This window comes from Sceloporus occidentalis, unplaced genomic scaffold (genome assembly GCF_023333645.1).
Source record: "Sceloporus occidentalis isolate IW3139 unplaced genomic scaffold, rSceOcc1.0.p SCAF_103, whole genome shotgun sequence".
Taxonomy (NCBI): Eukaryota; Metazoa; Chordata; class Lepidosauria; order Squamata; family Phrynosomatidae; genus Sceloporus; species Sceloporus occidentalis.
The window spans coordinates 1,356,739-1,375,242 of NW_028317083.1; the positions used below are offsets into that span (position 1 = coordinate 1,356,739).

At 37.7% G+C, this 18,504-nt stretch overlaps 1 protein-coding gene across 1 annotated transcript in view; it reads left to right on the forward strand.

Annotated features, from left to right (window-relative positions):
• The first annotated feature begins 14,668 nt into the window (after positions 1–14,668).
• Positions 14,669–18,504, forward strand: part of LOC149283506 (extracellular serine/threonine protein kinase FAM20C-like) — a 62,433-nt gene continuing 58,597 nt past the window's right edge. The window contains exons 1-2 of the mRNA XM_089497421.1: positions 14,669–15,222; positions 17,353–17,540. Of these exons, the coding sequence (XP_089353547.1) occupies positions 14,669–15,222; positions 17,353–17,540 (742 nt within the window). The remainder of the gene's footprint in view (positions 15,223–17,352; positions 17,541–18,504) is intronic.

Here is an 18,504-nt window from a genome sequence, read left to right on the forward strand (position 1 = left end):
TTGAGATCTCTTTATAAAGCACACTCATTCTTGGAGTTGTTTTGTGGAACTGCACTAGGAAACACCTTAAGAAACACCGAAGGAGAAAAGTAAATGCTTTTTTTTAAATTACATTTTAACAGCATATAATATCTAGTGCAATATTAGCATGTTTGATGCTAGCGCTCCCTTTAAAATAGGTACTTCAAAAGAGAAGTGGTCAAAAATAAGGAACTCATTCACACATTTGGTCATAATGACCCAATCTATGTGTTTTTTTAGAATAGTTTTCAGTTTCATTTTTAAAAAGTTATTTTAATCTCATATAAAACTTACCAGGGCCAGACTGTCACAGTTCTGCTCCACCACACATGGAGAGAGCCAGCGGCACGTTGTGATTGCCAGTCTGGCAATGAACCCAATTCCCTGACCCTTGCACATCATACTTCATTTTCCATGTTTATCTGTGCCTAAGGGATGAAAACCACTTACCTTTCATAGAGTCCCCAAAATAAGTATTATTGTTTAATAAGCACCTCTGCACAATGAATGAACTATCATTTGAACCTTGTATTAAAATAGATAAAGGATGGAGCACCGCCAATTGTTCTTCGTGTTTTAACTGCATGGCCATGTTCCCTGTTTCTGAAAGCTCGTGGCTTTAGCAATATAAGACGTTTTCTGCGCTGCATTCATAAAGAAACTGATTGTAAGCCTGCATGCAGGGCTCTCTCCACCTAATGTATCGGTTTGTCTTAGCCTGTCGACTCTTGTCTTGTCATACCTCTTGAATATATGTATTGTATAAAGCGCTGCGTAAACTGTTGGCGCTATATAAAGAAAAGGTAATAATAATAATAATAATAATAATAATAATAACTAAGGAGTATCGATAAGACATTAATCTATTCTATACTCCATAACTAGTTTTCTGACTTCTTCAGCCCACCACAATGTGAAAAGGGACAACAGACTAATAAAAAGTTACATTAATGCATGGTTTCACGATTCCTTATTGCAAGGGCCCAGGTTGATTTGGCTGATTAATAATTTATTTTCTCCTGCCAGAGCACATGCTGATCTTCAGCTGCTTTATAACTGGCATCAGGAATAATTAAGTGTCGTCAGTAAATAAGATGTTGTAATTGACCTTCTGTACTGTGGACCCTAATTGAAAGAGGCATCACATTTTCCTGACTAGGAATGGAATAAAATATGGATTATACCCTTGAAGATCATTTGTGCAAACTTACCCTTCGGAGGCTGATACAATAGAGACACATCAATAAATGTATACTACAGAAGGATCAAAAATTCACTATATGGAGACATTAAATAAATTAATTTCATTTATGATTGTGTGTGAGTGCCTCTGCCTTCCAAGGAACATCTTGTTGCATTGTCACTGACAGATTGAAGCATGGAATGATTGCAACATAATGTCAGAAATGATTTGGCATTTATTGTAACCGGTCAGCAACAGACTTGGCCTCATTAAAAGCAAATATTAGTATTGTGTCATGGTGTCACTGACTTATAATGTGCCACAGAGAACCCAATGAATCATTAAACCAATGAATACTCAAGGCAAAATGCACTTTGGAGACATGACAATGCTGAAGCGATTTCCCTGAGAGGCCGCGTTTTCCCATTATTATCAATCAACATTTCTAATCCTGCTGTTCTCTCCCTCTTCCACCCTTTTTTCTCTCTAAAATGTTTTCCTTTTCCACCTTCCTTTCTCTCGATCTCTCTTCCCCTCTTTCTTTCTTTCCTCCCATCCCTCTATTTCTCGGGCCTTTTTCCAACCTTTAGGCCATGCTTTGAACTAAAAAGACCTCCCTTAAAGCTACAATAAACGTCTGATTATTTTTATTTTAAAAATAAATAAATAAAAGATTTAGGATTGTGTTCCATTATTTCCAATATATTTATGTTAAAATGAAGCTTAACCTATCCATGGCAGCATTGACCCATCTTAGGAGACAAGAATAAGGAACTAATGGAAGTCTGACTTGATTGTTTCCTTGAACCAGTGATTTTAAGTAAACATCTGGAAGTAGGTCCTCTCATCGCTTTTTCTAACTGAAACATATATTAGAACTCCTAAGTGATGAAAAATAATTTATTTTAATCGCCATTAAAAAAATACTTTCTTAAAACTAATAATATATTTATATAATTTACCTTAGCCTAGGAAGCACATGTAGATTTAAATATAAGCTGTTCCAATCTACTCTAAGTTGTTTGCAAACTTTTTTCCTGTTACCCTTGGTTTGGCAGTTGTCCAGCATCCTGCTGAAAAGATGTGTAGGCCGTGTGTTATTCCATCATGAAATCAACTATTCAGACTACCAGATGTATCTGTCTGGAGGAACCCCGTGCCTGTAGATTAGCAGCAACCTCCTAAGAGATTCTATAGTTACAGAACACAATTTTTCTTATGGACTAAAATGGAAAAAAAACATAATGATAAGCGGTGATACATTTTAAGTCAGATGAGGGAATCTTGCAGCTGGTGGTCTATCACAGTGGACTTGTAGGGTCATTACAGCGACCCGGCTATTTGCTCTCATCTCGATACAGAATAAGTGTTATTGATCGTTTTATTTGTACAGTAATGCACAAAGAATTCCGCAAGCAATCTGTAGCCATAATTAGCTCTTTTAACTCTAGCGACATGTTGGGTATAATGTTAAAGTGTTCAGAAGGAAATTGAACAACACAAGAGGTCACAGAAATACATGTTTTCTTTTATTATGATGTATGACGATAAATACCATACACAACTTTCTCTCTCTAAGCAAAAATCAATTTATATAAAGGTAAATAAGAAAAATTATCAAATAGAGGTCCCAGTTTTTTTTCTGAAAAGGCTAAAAAAAACCCTCAAGATAATAATTAAAAAATTAATTATTTCCATCCCGGTTCAGATGAGATGTTTTGACAATCTGGATGGATGGCGAGGCTGATAATCTGTGATGGTTTATATATTTTTTTAGATCCCAGTATTAATAGGGCACCATTTCCGGCATTTAATGCTATACACTTTAGTGATGTAATAAACCAGTGACATGAGAATGGTGGGTTATCTGGCTGGCTAATTTGCCCCTATCATTAAATGCAAAAATAATAGCTTCCCAAAAGAAGTGATCCAAACCAAATGGATGGAAAAGAGAAAAACCTAACATGCTTTGGATATAAGGATCCTTACTTGTAGGTATGACCCAATACTTTTCAGATATAGTGATCCTTCTGTGTAGGCACAATATACCAACGGCTAAGAGGTCTTATATATGAAACCTGTTGGGCCATACCTACAACCATTTGTGTTAAGAGGAGGACACTTAAATGTTTTTTGTCCAAACTAAACCCGCAGGAAGTCTGGATATGTGAAGTATCAAAGAAATGAGTTGCACTGAAATGAAAGACGTGAATTAGGGAAACATTAAACATGGGAGAGACGCAATTAAAAAAGCAGAATGAAAGATCAGAAATACTTACCAATTCCTTAAGAAGAATGTCCATGAATAAGGATATAGACAAAGTTCGTTAGTTCACACCTGCAGCTAAAGTTCTACATACTGCATTCAAAATGTACCAACAATGGACATTTCCTATATCTGAATTTTTTTGCTTATGGCATCTTGGTTTAGAACCTTGGTTTACGAACAATAAAATGTGTTTAGTTTACTTTTTTAAAGTTTACAAAACCTGGCACTCACTATAGATGGAGGTTTTTAGACTGTGAAGCCTGCTGCACTACTTCACTGTATGAATGTAGCCTATGGCTGAAATCACAGCCCATGAATGAAACAGTAGTTTGAATGAAACAGTAGTTCAAAACATAGTTTGGATGATAAGAGATGGTTAATTTTTGCAGCTGTACAGTATTTCATAGTTAACATAGATTATTCTAAATGTGCAAATTTATTTTAAATGCATATATTCACCAGAATATTTAAAGAGGGTGCAATGATTGAGTTAAGCATTTTCAGTGAACTTGCATATCTGAGTTCATTTGAAACATATGGCAATTCGGTGAAAATTCATGCAAATTCAGTCCATTTGTCATACTTGTATAAATAGAACATTTTGTATTGATAAAATGTAGCAATGTGCATCGAAATAATTCATTTGTATTCCTATTTAATTTCATTTGTAACACTGAGTTGATTAGCATATAATTAAAAAATAACATCTGCTATTTAATACTTATTTTTGTTTTCTGCTATTGGGTAAAATCAATTATTTCCCTTTGATGGTTCTTCTGCTGGCATTTCTGTTGCTTTTTTAATGTTCTTCTTCTGCTCCCACGGAGACACAGGAAACTGTCGAGTTCAACACTCGTAGTTTTGGAATGCACATATAAATGAATGAATAAAATAATTGTTTTATTAGCTGAAATCAAATCTATATGCCAAATTCTTCTTCCTATACAAGACAGCCCACCATGAGAACATGTACTCTATCCAAATGCTTGTGCTCGCCATAGCCATCAAATTGTGAGAACATTCTCATGATGGATGAAAAGTGAAAAATATGTCTACAGTAGACTGAAAGTGTTAAAAGGATTAACTAAGATATATACTAATATATCCCAGGTCTGAAATGGGTATGAAAGGATGATAGGTGAGGTTTGTCCATGAGAGAAGAGGACCCTGGTGGAAGGGCTTTTTCAGCGACATTCCAACGGATATACCTTTAAGATGATTTAGGGCTAAAAAGAAGGACCTTACGTGTTATCCTTCTAAAGGCCTCACCCTTCACCCTTCCTTCAATTTCAATCACCTTTGTTGCATTAAAGTTCTTCAATTACTCATCATAATATCTCTACCACTAATAGACATAGCCACAGAGAAGAAAGATCTCGCTGCTCCAACAAAAGACTACAGTAGTTGGTCACAAGGCCCACAGGATGTTAGCCATGTGAATGGTAGGACATGGTTGAGAACATGGATTATAAACACTAAACCTCGTGACAACTTCAAAGTATCTCCATACATCCACATTATGTTCACCTCCTTTCACGTAAACCAAATATCCATGACTTGAGGTGTACTTTTGGGTTTATATCAGGTTTACTAGTTGCCAGGCAATAGCACAGAATTCATTACAAAAGATATACGACTGATGACAGGATCTTTTTAGTAAACAGCGGGTCTTTGTTTTAGAGTGAACAAAGTAAGATTATTTTCAAAATGAAGGCTGTTTCAAAAAGAATGCGCTTGGTATTTTTATTTTTTATCTTCCATCCCCTGAATATTTAAATCCCAATCACTGATGTTATGATTAAAAGTTTCAGTTCTTCCTTTGAGAACATTGTTATTCAGCAATTCCTATCTCTCGCCTAATGGTCCTACGGGATTTAACATCCAATAACACACATTAGAATCTTGTCTGCATTGGTAACGGTTGTTCCAAAGAGCTATCTATATATATGTATATATATTGCAATGATCTAGAGGAGGAGGTAAAGTCAGTTTAGCTTTCTCAATCACGAAAGACTATTTCCAAGGGCTTGGGGAGAATAAGAATCAAAGCCGGTGATATGTTTTCCAGATATCCGAGCCCTTGTGGTAGCGCGATACTGTGATAAGGCATTATGCTTGCATAGCTGAGGTTGTAACAATGAAAGCCTATCACATGTCACTCCTTTCATTATCATTCAGTTTGGTTTGCACATTCGCTGCACCTCCAATCAACCTTAGCAAAACCATTAGAGAAAAAGCATGAGAATGGACTGGAGTACACAATTTGTTGGCCCATTTGATGTTTAACTCTTAAGTGATCGCAACAGAACAGAATTGCACATCCATATAACCGCTCCATAATTAAGTTACATAAGATAATTTAAAACATATATATATATATATATATATATATATACACAGATTAATTATATCTATATATTATGTATAAATATATAATATATATATACATTATATATTTATATATATATAATATATATATTATATATATTACACAGATATAGGTGTGTCTTTTCTGTATTAGAGCCATGTGGTATTCTGACATCCGGTTTTAATGATGTAAGAACATGGCATTTAGTATTTCTTTCCTCGCTGTTATTTCACTTCTGCCAACACCTGTCATGATTAATTCACAGCAAGTGAGTAAAAAAATGTGATTTTGAGAAGGAAAGTAGCAGTGGAAAAGGAGTGGATAAAGAGGAGGAGGATTTTGCTGCATCTCTCTTTTCAACCCATAGGATTTTAAACACAAGTGCTGTTACTATCCCAAGGGTTAATTAATAAACCTATATCACATACTGTAATGAAAAAGGCATTCCTTAAAATATGCCTATGTTTTTTGTAACAAATGGAGAGGGGCAGGGAGGGATTTCCGCCTCCGATCTAATGATTTTGGGACACTTCCTAAAGCTTTTTTGTTGTACATGCTGTACCCCATGCAGCCACCAGGGTGCCTAGAGCAACAAATACGTTAGACAGCATAAACGTGATCCTTTTTGTGCTCCCTTTATGAGTTCACATATATTGCCTTTACATTAACGTGTTTTGGACATGACTGGATACTACACTTGCATGTTGTCTGCCAAATGTGTTCTGGGATACTGGCCTACTTGGCTGGTCTTGTCCCTGGGGCTGGATTTTGTCAGCCATTTGAATAAAAATGTGGTATCTGAGAAGCCACCGTACTAAATTATCTAGTTTTAAGTCATATAGTGTTAACATATTTCATACTAATGTGTATGAAGCAGATATGCTATCATCGCTCAGTTTTGTGGATCATTAATGCCCATCTGCTTTAGTTTGTTTATTGGTGATTGGCTTGTTCTGTGACATTCTTCACAATCATGCTGAGTACCAGTTGTAATTGATTTTATCTTTAAAAAAAATACCTGGAGTATTTCAGTTGGAATGTGGTCCAAGGAGGGAAAAGTGGTGAACCTGCGACAGGGTCATGGGCAGCCAAGGCTCATTAATGCACATTGGGGGGCGAAGCCTGGCCCGTGTGGTCAAGTTCAACAGTCGAGCTACCATAGCTCAAACTGTTGAAAAAGTCAATGCTGGTTTTGATAGAAAGGTGTCAGAACACACAGAGCATCACAGTTTGTTGCGTATGGGGCTGCGTAGCTGCAGAACGGTCAGGGTGCCCATGCTGACCCCTGTCCACCGTGAAAGAGCCCACAATGGGCATGTGAGCTTAAGAACTGGACCACAGAGCAATAGAAGAAGGTGGATGGCTGGGTGCCTCTCTTACCTGGAGAACACGCTGTACCAGGATGCATCCATGGAGGCCGCACCTCGCAACTTACAGGACTTAAGGATCTGCTGCTAACGTCTTGGTGCCGGATACCAGAGCTTCAGAGGTCTAATGGTCTAGTGTCCATTACAGCCCCTGTAATATTCCACGGCCCCTTTATTGTCCCCCCACATTGTACTCTTAGCCCTTGTATTGTTCCCCCTACCCCTGCCTCCTAGCCCCTGCAAACTATGCTCAATTTGCTACCTTTTTGTTGTTCACTAGCGTTCTCTGGTGGTCCGTATTGGTCACGCAAGTGACTTAAAAAAGCTGCACACCCGCTGCCCCTGGGTAGGTGGGCAGTCCTGCCCGGGCCCTGCCTTCAAAGGTGTCCTGATTTGGACACCTGAAGTGTTGGGATTCCGAAGTTGTGCAGCATTAACACTTCATGCAGACAAAGGTGAATTCACTAAATAAGGTGATTGTAGGAGGGTTGCAAACACCCCGTCAATACATATTCCATGTAGTGATCAACAGGTGGCGCTATGCTGTGAGAATGTGCCTTTACCGAGCAGATAACTTGTAAGGAATCATTTTAAGGAAATTATTATATGCAGCACTTAAATAACACTCGAAATACACAGTAATTGCATTCTCTGAGCACTTATTTTTTTCCGTGATTTTCTCTTTTCTATGCTTGCACACTTAGGCGATGCATAATTATTAAAGATAATTGCATTTTGCACTCTGTTGTTCCCCATTCAGAGTCCTTGATGTGTTGTTTAGGTTTTATAATCAGCTGAACCAAAAGACATATCACAGCAGGTTATACCATTTGAAACCTTTTTCCCCATACAGTTTGCCGGTAATGGGAATTAAACACCATGAGTTTAAGCTACAATGAGCCAACAATTTATTTTTCAAGAAGCTTTAAGTGCTTAAAGTCTACAAGTAAAAATGCGCTGGTAAAAATCTTTCCTGCAATATATATGCATTAAAACAATTTTATTTCTCTGATATAACCCACTTTTTGCGCTCTTGAGTAATTAGATATTAGTAGACTATTTAGACAGCCCCGATTCCACCTCCATTATTCTATGTAAAGCGTATATAATCCTTACCAGGAGTCAAACACTAAGCTATTACCATATTGCCTTCACATACATTTGAAAAGATGGGGAATATATATTATTTTAATAAACTATCCAGCGTGAGGACACTCGTATGAGAAATGATTATTGATATTTACTGATATTTGGGCATTTTAAGATTGAGACTAAGGATGACTCTCTCCATAACTGAAACAGCCTAAAAATTCCACTTCCTGTCTGTGACAGGAAGTCCAGCAAGAACTGTTGAATTCCGCAGGAAGTTGAATTTCAGCGGGATGAAAAAAAAAACACAGCCGTGGCATGTTAAAAAATAATAATCTACATTTTAGATCCCCCCTAAGTTTTGAAGACATACCCACCAAAATGTAAGATGTCCAAATTAGGCTACCTGTGTAATAACATCAAGACTGTGCCACAGAAAATGGGACAACTGGGAGGTATGCGGTATATGATACAACATTTCCATAGTCTCTTCTACCACAGGCCAGTAGAAACAACATTTCTTGTGATGCACAAACCTCATACTGACTGACAGAGGATGATGGGAGTTGCGGTTTGCAATACCCCCGGAGCCAGAGCCAGAGCCAGAGTATTCTTACAATATTCCGTTTATAAAGTCTGCAAATCTGAAACCTCAAAATCACTGAGGTTCCATATAATTAAAGCTCTTAAAAATACCAAAAAAACAAACACATATTTCATATAAAATGAACTGCGTGACGCTTGAAAACTTCCTGACCCGCTGTTTAGTGATTTGCACTTTATGTAAAGGTTTACCCTCTGTAACGCTAACACGGGCAACCAATCCATACAAAGTAAATCTAAAAAAAAGGGGAAAATTGCATATTTGAGGCAGATGGCTTTCATTTGATGAGCATGTGGGTCTGGAAAGGAACTCATTTCTGGAGGGTGCTGTTTATGGGAAATTTGAAGGAGGCTGTTGCCATTCTTCTGTTAAGAATTTCCACGCGTTTCCCAAACTACAGTCTTCGGGATCCTGTGTTGCTCACCACAGTTAAGAAATCTTTTATTTACTCTCACACAACACATGAGATCCTGTTCAGAAAGTCAATGAGTCCAAGGGACTGTAGTCACATGAATGTGTACAAAGGTTGGCATTATATGTATATATAGGCCAAAAAAGACAAGCCCTCCCCTACTAAAAGGTCTTCCGGCACTCCGCATTCTCAGTTGAAACACCATACCCTCCATATTGATATAATATCTCATGAATACAATTAATTTCCATAAAAAAGCAATAAGCCAAAAGGCTAAAGGATGAATCCATGCACTTACCAGCACTTCCAAGTGAAGTGGCATGGTGTACCTCTAACCAATTCAAACCAGTGGGGTACGTCCACGTAGAAGCACTAAGTTACACTGTATGACAAACAGTAGTTGAACCCCCCTGCTAATTATTACGTTTTGGTGTTTCAGCCGCTCCCATTGCTGACAGGTGTATAAAATGAAGCACATAGGCGTTCATCTCCATAGACAAACATGGAAGCAGAATGGGTCGTACTGAAGCACTCAGTGACTTTAAACATGGCGTTGTCATAGGATGCCACCTTCGCCACAAGTCATTTCGTGAAATTTCTGCCCTGCTAGATCTGCCCCGGTCCACTGTAAGTGCTATTATTGTGAAGTGGAAGAGTCTAGGAGTAACACACGCTCAGCCATGATGAGGTAGACCACTCACACTAGAGAGCGGGGCCATTGAGAGCAACTCATAAAGGTGTGATGGTCTCCGCATACTTTTGGTCATATAGTGTCTCTTGGTCCCTTTTCTCCTCTCTCCTAGTTCTTATATTAGCCAAAAGTCCAAAAGTCTTGGACATGAGGACAACTCCTTTACCTACCTTTTATATACATTTTATAATCAGAAACAGGTTACCGGGGCTTCTTTCTAAGTCGAGGTAAATTCACTAAGCCATGTTTAGCATCTGCTAAACTAGAGGCAACTGATAATTGGAGGTTTGGGGGTTTTAGGGGGTGCCAAATACCTATTGTTTTTCATTCCCTGCTGTATAAGCTGTATAAATAAATGAAATCATACATAGCATTTTTGTATTTTTTGGATGAATGTAAGGAGGTTTATTTGATCCATGCAGTGTTGGAGTGCTTTTGAGAGTATGACATTTTAATAAACAACTATTTTAAAATACATTTGTAAATGGTGTTTATGCTTAATAAGTGACAACATTCTTCCTAAACCTTTAATTATTTATTAGTTTTTTTTAAAAAAAGGTGCTTGTACCATAAAACACACACATTTGCTCTCTTTGTAACTAGAAAAATGCATGTTTTATTGATAAAGAAGCCTTTGTACTGCAAGAGTTTAAATCTTAATCTGTATGATTGCTGTAGCCAGTAGGTTAAATTGGTTTCTTGGAAAGAAGAGACAGTCTACAAAATACTAAATATATACTTACTGCACCGTAAAAGTGAAATACAGAATAAAAAGGATTTAGTAAGGCTTGGAAGGGTTTATTTTTATTATACACAGTTTTGCCCCCTATTTTTTCATATGTATATACTTTGACAGCTACTATCAGCTTTCGATGGCTGGACATTTGTAATTGATGCTAGGCTTTTCAGATACCAGATCACCTGATTCTTGGTTGTTCTGCATTGCATAGTTTCACGATTCCTGCTTGAACACAGATGTCCATAAGCACTATGGTCCAATGTATGCTAAAGGGGACACATGACTCTCTAACTGGGTTTCATAAAAAGACACAGATGTCCATCAGTTGTAACCCCCCTGATGTCCCCTGAAAGTCTCAAAAGGACTTGGTTGTCAGGATGGTGCTGAAAGTGGCCTTGGTTCTTAAGCCTAGTACAGATTATTTAGTAAATAAGGCCCGTCTAATTGTTCTCTGTGCAAAGCAGTAGACCTTATAGTAACATCAACAGCTTCTTGTAATTGGCTCTAGATCCCATATGCTAGCAGCGTTGGCAGAAACTTATCCGATTTGACCCAAAGTCTCTGGGTTTCCTTCAGTGACTCTGGAACTTTGTAGCTATGTGTGTGTCCTCTTTGTGCCACGGCAGCACACCAGCGCATGCTCAGCCTGGGTTCCCACAGACTGTGCCAGGAGCTCTAGCACATTTTACTTAAATAGAGCATCTCTACTATAGAGGGATACAATATACAAAAGTAACAGTAACATCAGCACATGTTAACACCTGTCGGTACATCAGGAGAAGAGTACACTGCGCCTGTGAGCTTACAATCTACTTTGTAGAGTATATGAAGCCAGGTGACTATTCTCTCTGCTGCACATACAGCCTAGGTAATACTCTGCGGAAGATACCATAGCCATGATGGGGTGTATATGTGTGTGGGGGGGGGGGTCAGATAATATAATGATAATATTACTATAAATGTAACATATTTATAAAGTGAAATACAGTGTAAACCCATAAAAATTATCAGTGACCTCTGTTAACCCCCGTTCCCACAGCCTTCCCAGTTCCAATACAGAGAGGGAGCCCTCCAAGGGCAGGGGTAGGGGCAGACATAGGATGCTGGGCATTGTAGTGCCTGGTTCCAAGTGCACACATATGAAAGAACATGTTATACTTATAAAGAGATACATGTTACTGACAGTGTTCTCCTCGGTAAGTGTCAGGGGAACGGCATCTTTATTTTAAGCATCACTTTATTGAAGACACAACTAATCAACAATATAAAAAGTAATCAACCTGGCTTAATGCGCAGGGTCACTTCATATATAAAACATTTAATTATGTTTTTAGTGTTCAACCACAGCAATTCATCTCTCAACCAACAATATATACTTTACGAGACGTCTAACTTTGGATGAAGTAAATGCTGATTACAATCTGGTTTGTTTATTAATTCCTCAATTATCTATAAAATCAAGTAAAACCCATAATAAAATTCAATAAGTGCCTACTGAAATCAGCCAAGTGAATTTCAACTCCAGTGGATTCATAGGTCCAAACCAAGACGTCGTATGGGATAGGCATATGGCTATCTTTTATCTAAGACCCAGGACTAATTAAGATTGATGCTTTACATAAGGATTAGCAGAGTCAAATTGTGGGCCATCCTGCTATTCCGGTGATTCTGTTTTGCAGAGGAGGAATAATCCCTTATTGTTGAATTGTAAGCTCACATTACAGAGCGGCCACATCATGAGAATCTTGGTGCAAATGATTTACACCGTAACTGTCACACCGCACACACTATTGGCTTTCCAGCAGCCTTTTAATCAGAATTAAAGGATAGTACAATGATGGTATAATGGTACCAGTTTGACTGCAGGGCCCCTGACTAAATTATAGCTCCTCCAAAGAAAGTCTAGTAACCAACTCATCAAGGAGGACACAGCATGCCATTTAGGATGGAAAACATGAAAACGCTTTATTGGGGGGTTGAAATGGGGCAAAACAATGTTATCTAGAGGAATAAACGCAGAAATATGAATTGAATTGTGCTCCATTATATCCAACCAATGCACATCCATTACCGATCAGTTTAAACGCACAGTGGGGAGCAATATAATACACTAAATCAGAGCCCCACATTTTGGGGGATACAGATATTAAAACCAAAGCAGCCAATAACTATATAGACAGAAGGGAAGGTACCATGGGACCGATAAATCGGAACACTGCCTGTCTTTTTAATTGAGCAAACAGGACATGGTCACCAGGGAGACATTGAGACGTGGGAGAAAAGATACCTGCGTACAGGGATACATCTCCTAGTGGGGTTGGCACAGCGTAGAAAATGCATAACATTTACCAACACACAGTAACATGACCAAATCCTGTTATAGAGGGGAAACTGTTTTTTGCTGCTGAAGCCCACCTTTGCGCAATTAGCCCTTTCAAATCCCATCATCTATTAGCAGCTCTTTTCCCCAAGAGGTTCTGCAGCAGCTGTTCAATATCCTACCAGTTCACACTCTGGCTCACCACATTTTCCTCTCTAGCCCCGAACCTGCCAAGCATTCAATCAATACTAAACACATTAATATGTTTTTGTTTTTTTGTACTTACACAGTGCAAAATCAATTGTTGCTTCCAGCCCCCTTTCTAAATGCACAGTAATTATATATATATATATATATATATATATATATATATATATATATATATATATATATAATGTAAAAAAGTTATCACCGCGTACTCTGCAATACTCTGACATTTTTTGACATTGTATATATATATATATATATGTATAATGTATATGATCACTATGTATATCCTGGATATATATATATAGTCCTGGATATATGTGTGTGTATCATATATGCCACTGTTGCAAATAAGATTGGGTTAAAAAGCAGAGGTTAGTATACATAGCTGTGCAAACCTTTGATAATCTTACGCCCTCTCCTTGTCCTAGCAGGATCTGCAGAAATACAGTGAATTAATGAAGCTACTTCCAGCAGAGGTCTGTCCTGCTGCTATCACTGTAACATTCATGCAGCCAATCTCTGTACTCTGACGTTGGGAAGGTTGGTTCCAAAGCCTGGCTTATAATATTTAACACTCCCACAGAAGGCTGGATCCAGACACAGCATTGCTCTAAGCGGAGAAAGGCTTTCTCTCTCTCCCTCTCTGCACCTGCCAGAAGACCATCCCATTCTACCCTCATTCTTGCTCCTGCTTCCCTTCCCCACCTGCCTCCCTCCAGCCCTTATCTCAGATTGCTAAGAACCAAGAAAGCAAATGATTCTCAAGAAGATCCTGCAGCTCTCTCACTCTGTGCAAGATTTCAGCTTGTGTTGCAGTAATGTCTGCAGGCAGCCAAAGCCACTTGGCTGCAGCTTCAAGTAAATCTCTTTGGTGACAAACGGCAACATCCTACCAGGACCCTGATTGCATGGAGATCTGTGGATCCCTCTGTAGGAGAATTATTCCAAAGCCAATGGTTTTCCGAATCTTGTGCAGAAGACCACAGCCCTGCTTCTGTATTAATGGGTCAGGATGAAAAGCAGATCAGTGCTTAATACAGCTAAACATTCTGGATTGTCTTCATCTGCTTATGTGTTCATCTGCTTTCCCTGCTAATTTATTCTCCAATCTTTCTTCTTTTTTTTTACATTCCTTATTGCTGCTACTTAGACAAACATTCCAGCTTCTGTATCTTGAAGACCCATTCTGCAATCCCACTTAAAAGATTGTATTTTTATTGATTCAGTTGCAAGAACATGGATACTTTTTATTTATAAACATCTACATTTTAACCTTGAATGTTTTGTCTTTTTTTCTGTATATGTTTGTAAACAGCTTTTTCCATGAAAGAGCACTTTATAAATCCAGTTTATTGCAGAATCGTGGTTTAAAAAAAAAAAATTGAAGCTTGAAAGATGAAGATGATACTAGTTCGCAAGTTTAGGGTTTTGATATTAATGGTGTTTTTGGTTGCTTGTACAATGCATATTATGATAGACCTATTACCAAAGCTGGAGAAGAGAGCTACAAGGAGTGATGGAGATCTGGGATGTTCTTGTACTCATAATCTCAATGAGGACTCACAAGCATGGGGTAAACAGAGACCTAAGAACACAGCTGAGTCAGTCTGGCCCAATAAACATACACTAAGAATCTTACAGGACTTTAGCAGTGATCCTAGTTCTAATCTGACATCCCACTCCTTAGAAAAGATAACAGGAGTCTTGGACAAAACTGAGTCCTTCAAGAAACTGGACCAACGTGAAATGATCAAAGACTTGAATAGTAAACAGCTCATCCATGATGGGAATATAAAGATACATCCTGGGATGGGATACTCCAGGCTGGCTGCTTTGTTTCAGCATCCTCTCTATAAGAGTAATATCCCTGACTTGACAGAAGATGATGTCTTATTTAATGTCAACAGTGATATAAGATTTAACCCCAAAGCTTCTGAAAACCAAGAATGGTAAGTGTATAAAACCTACCTTTACTACATAAATCCATTCTATGTTGTGGCTGCATATCACTGTTCTCTATTTTGCTCTTAATATTTAATGAATGATCATATGAAGAAAAAGTACATTGCAAGGTAAAAGTTAAATTATTATTTTTTTTAATGTTGGGTAATTTACAGTATGACAGTAATATCATTTGAATGATCTCAGAGATATTTAAATCCAGGAAGTAATTATGCTGTGAATATTTTTTAATGGATTTTGTGAAAACTGTCTATATAATTGTTCATATAGCGTCAACATATTCCATAGTGTGGCTCAAGTGGTCCATGCCAGCTGAATCTAGGTTTGTTACCGGTAAACCTTGCATACAATTAGAATGAAGGGAATATTTTCCGCTTTCTAATATAAAACAGTAAGTAGGACAAACTCTAGAGTCCTGATTGCAAATCACTAACCATAAAACACATTTTATCTGGAATTTAAAGGGGCTGAATTTTATAAAATAGGTGACAGATGAGTAAACGTTCACTTTTCCATCTATTACGTAGACTAATATATATATATATATATATATATATATATACATATATATATATATATATATATATATATATATATATATATATATATACCTAAAGCTGGGAAAAAAGTATTTTTAAATTATATTTCATACTTTTAAGTATTTGAACGCTGAAGGCTTGAGAAAAGTCATTTTATTTCCTAGCCTTTGCTCACCTAAGGGTTAAAAATTGTCTATATTCAAAGCAAAGCCTGTTAACCCTTAAAGGTTGAGATTGACACGGAAGGAAGCTGCTCTGGTAAATTGGTGTCAGTTTTAGCTGGGGTAATGGGGACCAGTAAAGAAGGTGATAACTCCCATAATTGCTTTTTAAAATAGCACCCATTGCCATTTGATTGACATGTTATTGTCTCAAAAGAGCCGCATTGTAACACACTTATGTCTTGTAGAAACCAGATAATTGCGAGATAAAAATATATACCTGTGCAATGTTTAATAGACTGTTTCTAAAGTTTAAAACAACAAATTAAAATTCTATTATACTGTGGTGAGAATGACTCTTAATTGTACTGTATTTGTAGTCTGATATACAGTAGGCTTAGATTATTACATAGAGATATATCCGTATATTCCGCACGTATATCACTATTCATAATGCTAATCGCTTTTAGATTATGGATACGTGGTAATTGAAAATAAAATTTGAGCGTAGTTAATTATGATTGCTTTTACCAGCTGTGTCCCTGAAGATTAATTCAATCATTCATTTTCCTGGTTTCTATAATTATAATAGTGAATTAAGATGTAGTGCTACACCCAGGACCAGGCCCCAGGTAAAAAGCCCAAAGCATTTCTATGGCTAATTATATTTATATTAAATGATGTCAGCAATGGGTTTAAAATGGAACATTTATCATAGCAAATATTATATATATTATATATATTATATATATTTAAAGGGAACATCCCCGTCCCCATAGGGATGCTTTATATTTTGTACTATAGTCCAGAATACCTTTAAAGATCTAGGTCTATCTATATCCACATAAGATGCAAAACACCTGAACATGATGATGATCTCTGAGTATTTTGTGTCATGATAACATCATCAAACGCCCTGTGCATTTCGCAACATCTTCATATAATGCAGTTTTTTTGCCCTAATTAAGTCTAGGTAGCCATCATTCGGTGGAAATTGAACCTGTGGCCTGGCTTGACATGCTTTTTCAAATTAGTGGATGAGGCTGATGGGAATGGTAGTCTAGCATATGTATACTACATGCTAAAATGTCGCCAGCGATTTGCAAAAGCTGAAACGGAGCCAGATTTCTAAAGTGGTGGCTGAGCAAGCTGAGAGTTGTAGTTGTCTTCAGCCTAGCCCATAAAGCTACCGTTTTAATCCAGCACTTAAATGATTTCATTTGTGCAGCTATGAAGAACCTAAATTAAGTGTGCCTCTGTTGTAGTCAATGAAATATCTGTTAGGGGCATGGGGTCATATTATATTTGATATCACGGATGATTAATAATAACCCCACAGACTGGCATGCGCTGACCCACTTCTTTGCCTTTGCTTGCACTCACAGCGTGTTTTTTTTTTCTTCTTCTTCTTCTTAAGGCAAAATGTAGCTAATGAAGGCAATGGGGATGAGCAATTCCTTCCGACCGGAGAAGCCCATGTAGATTCCTATCCAAACTGGTTGAAATTCCATATTGGTATTAATCGGTATGAATTATACTCTCGACAAAATCCTGCTATCGTTGGGTTGCTTCAGGACCTATGCAGTCAAAAAATCACCAGCGTGGGTAAGCGAATGTTATTTCTACCTTCTCGTAGCTACTTTTCCAGTGGTTTGGCATTTATAGAAACATAGAATTTGACGGCAGATAGTGCTGTAAATACCTGAATGGTCGAGATGCTCCCCTCTGTCACTCATGGGGTTAATCTTTTAACCGTTGAACCCACGAGGCTCCAATATAAGTGAGACCTTGCTTCTTTATTTGCAGTTATAAATTAAACCATGTGATGCTCCCCGGAAGGTTACATACACATTCTTTGTTTAATGTATCCTGTTTCGAAACAAGTCGTTTTTTAGAACCAGCGTTGTTTGTTTCAGTCGAGAATCCCGATTCACGCGTGCTGTGTAAACTGTATGTTTAAGTAGTTTCTGTTTTCGTACAAAATTCTTACAGTTTTCTCTTTTGCTAAAAATGATGGAGAGGAAAAAAAAAAAGCCCAGAAAGTTATATCGTTACATTTAAAGGAACTAATGTCCCATAAAGCTGCAGCAATAAAGAATGCATACAAGTACTTTATTATGTCTTCTTTTCCTATCCACAAACTCTGACGTGAACCATTGCTGGAGCCGGCGAGGGATGAGGAGTGAGCACATACATGTACATAGCATAGGTCAGGGGCGTCCAACCTGCGGCCCTCCAGTTGCTTCAAGACTACATCTCCTATATTGCTCTTTCAGCTAAGGGGCTGGCTGAGGAGGATGGGAGATGCAGCTGGAGGGCCGCAGGTTGGACGCCCCTGGCATAGGTAGCCCATGTAGTTGATCACAGGGTATGAACATACTCTACATAGATAATGCATGTTCACACAAGTATAGCACCTTTTTGTACTCGGTGTATCCGATTTATTCTAGTTTAAATGCATTAAAATAGAGATATTTATATAAATCTGAATGTCATTGTATTTATAGTGGGAAGCACGCCCGTGACATCACAATTTCTGATCCCTGCATGCTAGCAGGGATCAGGATTT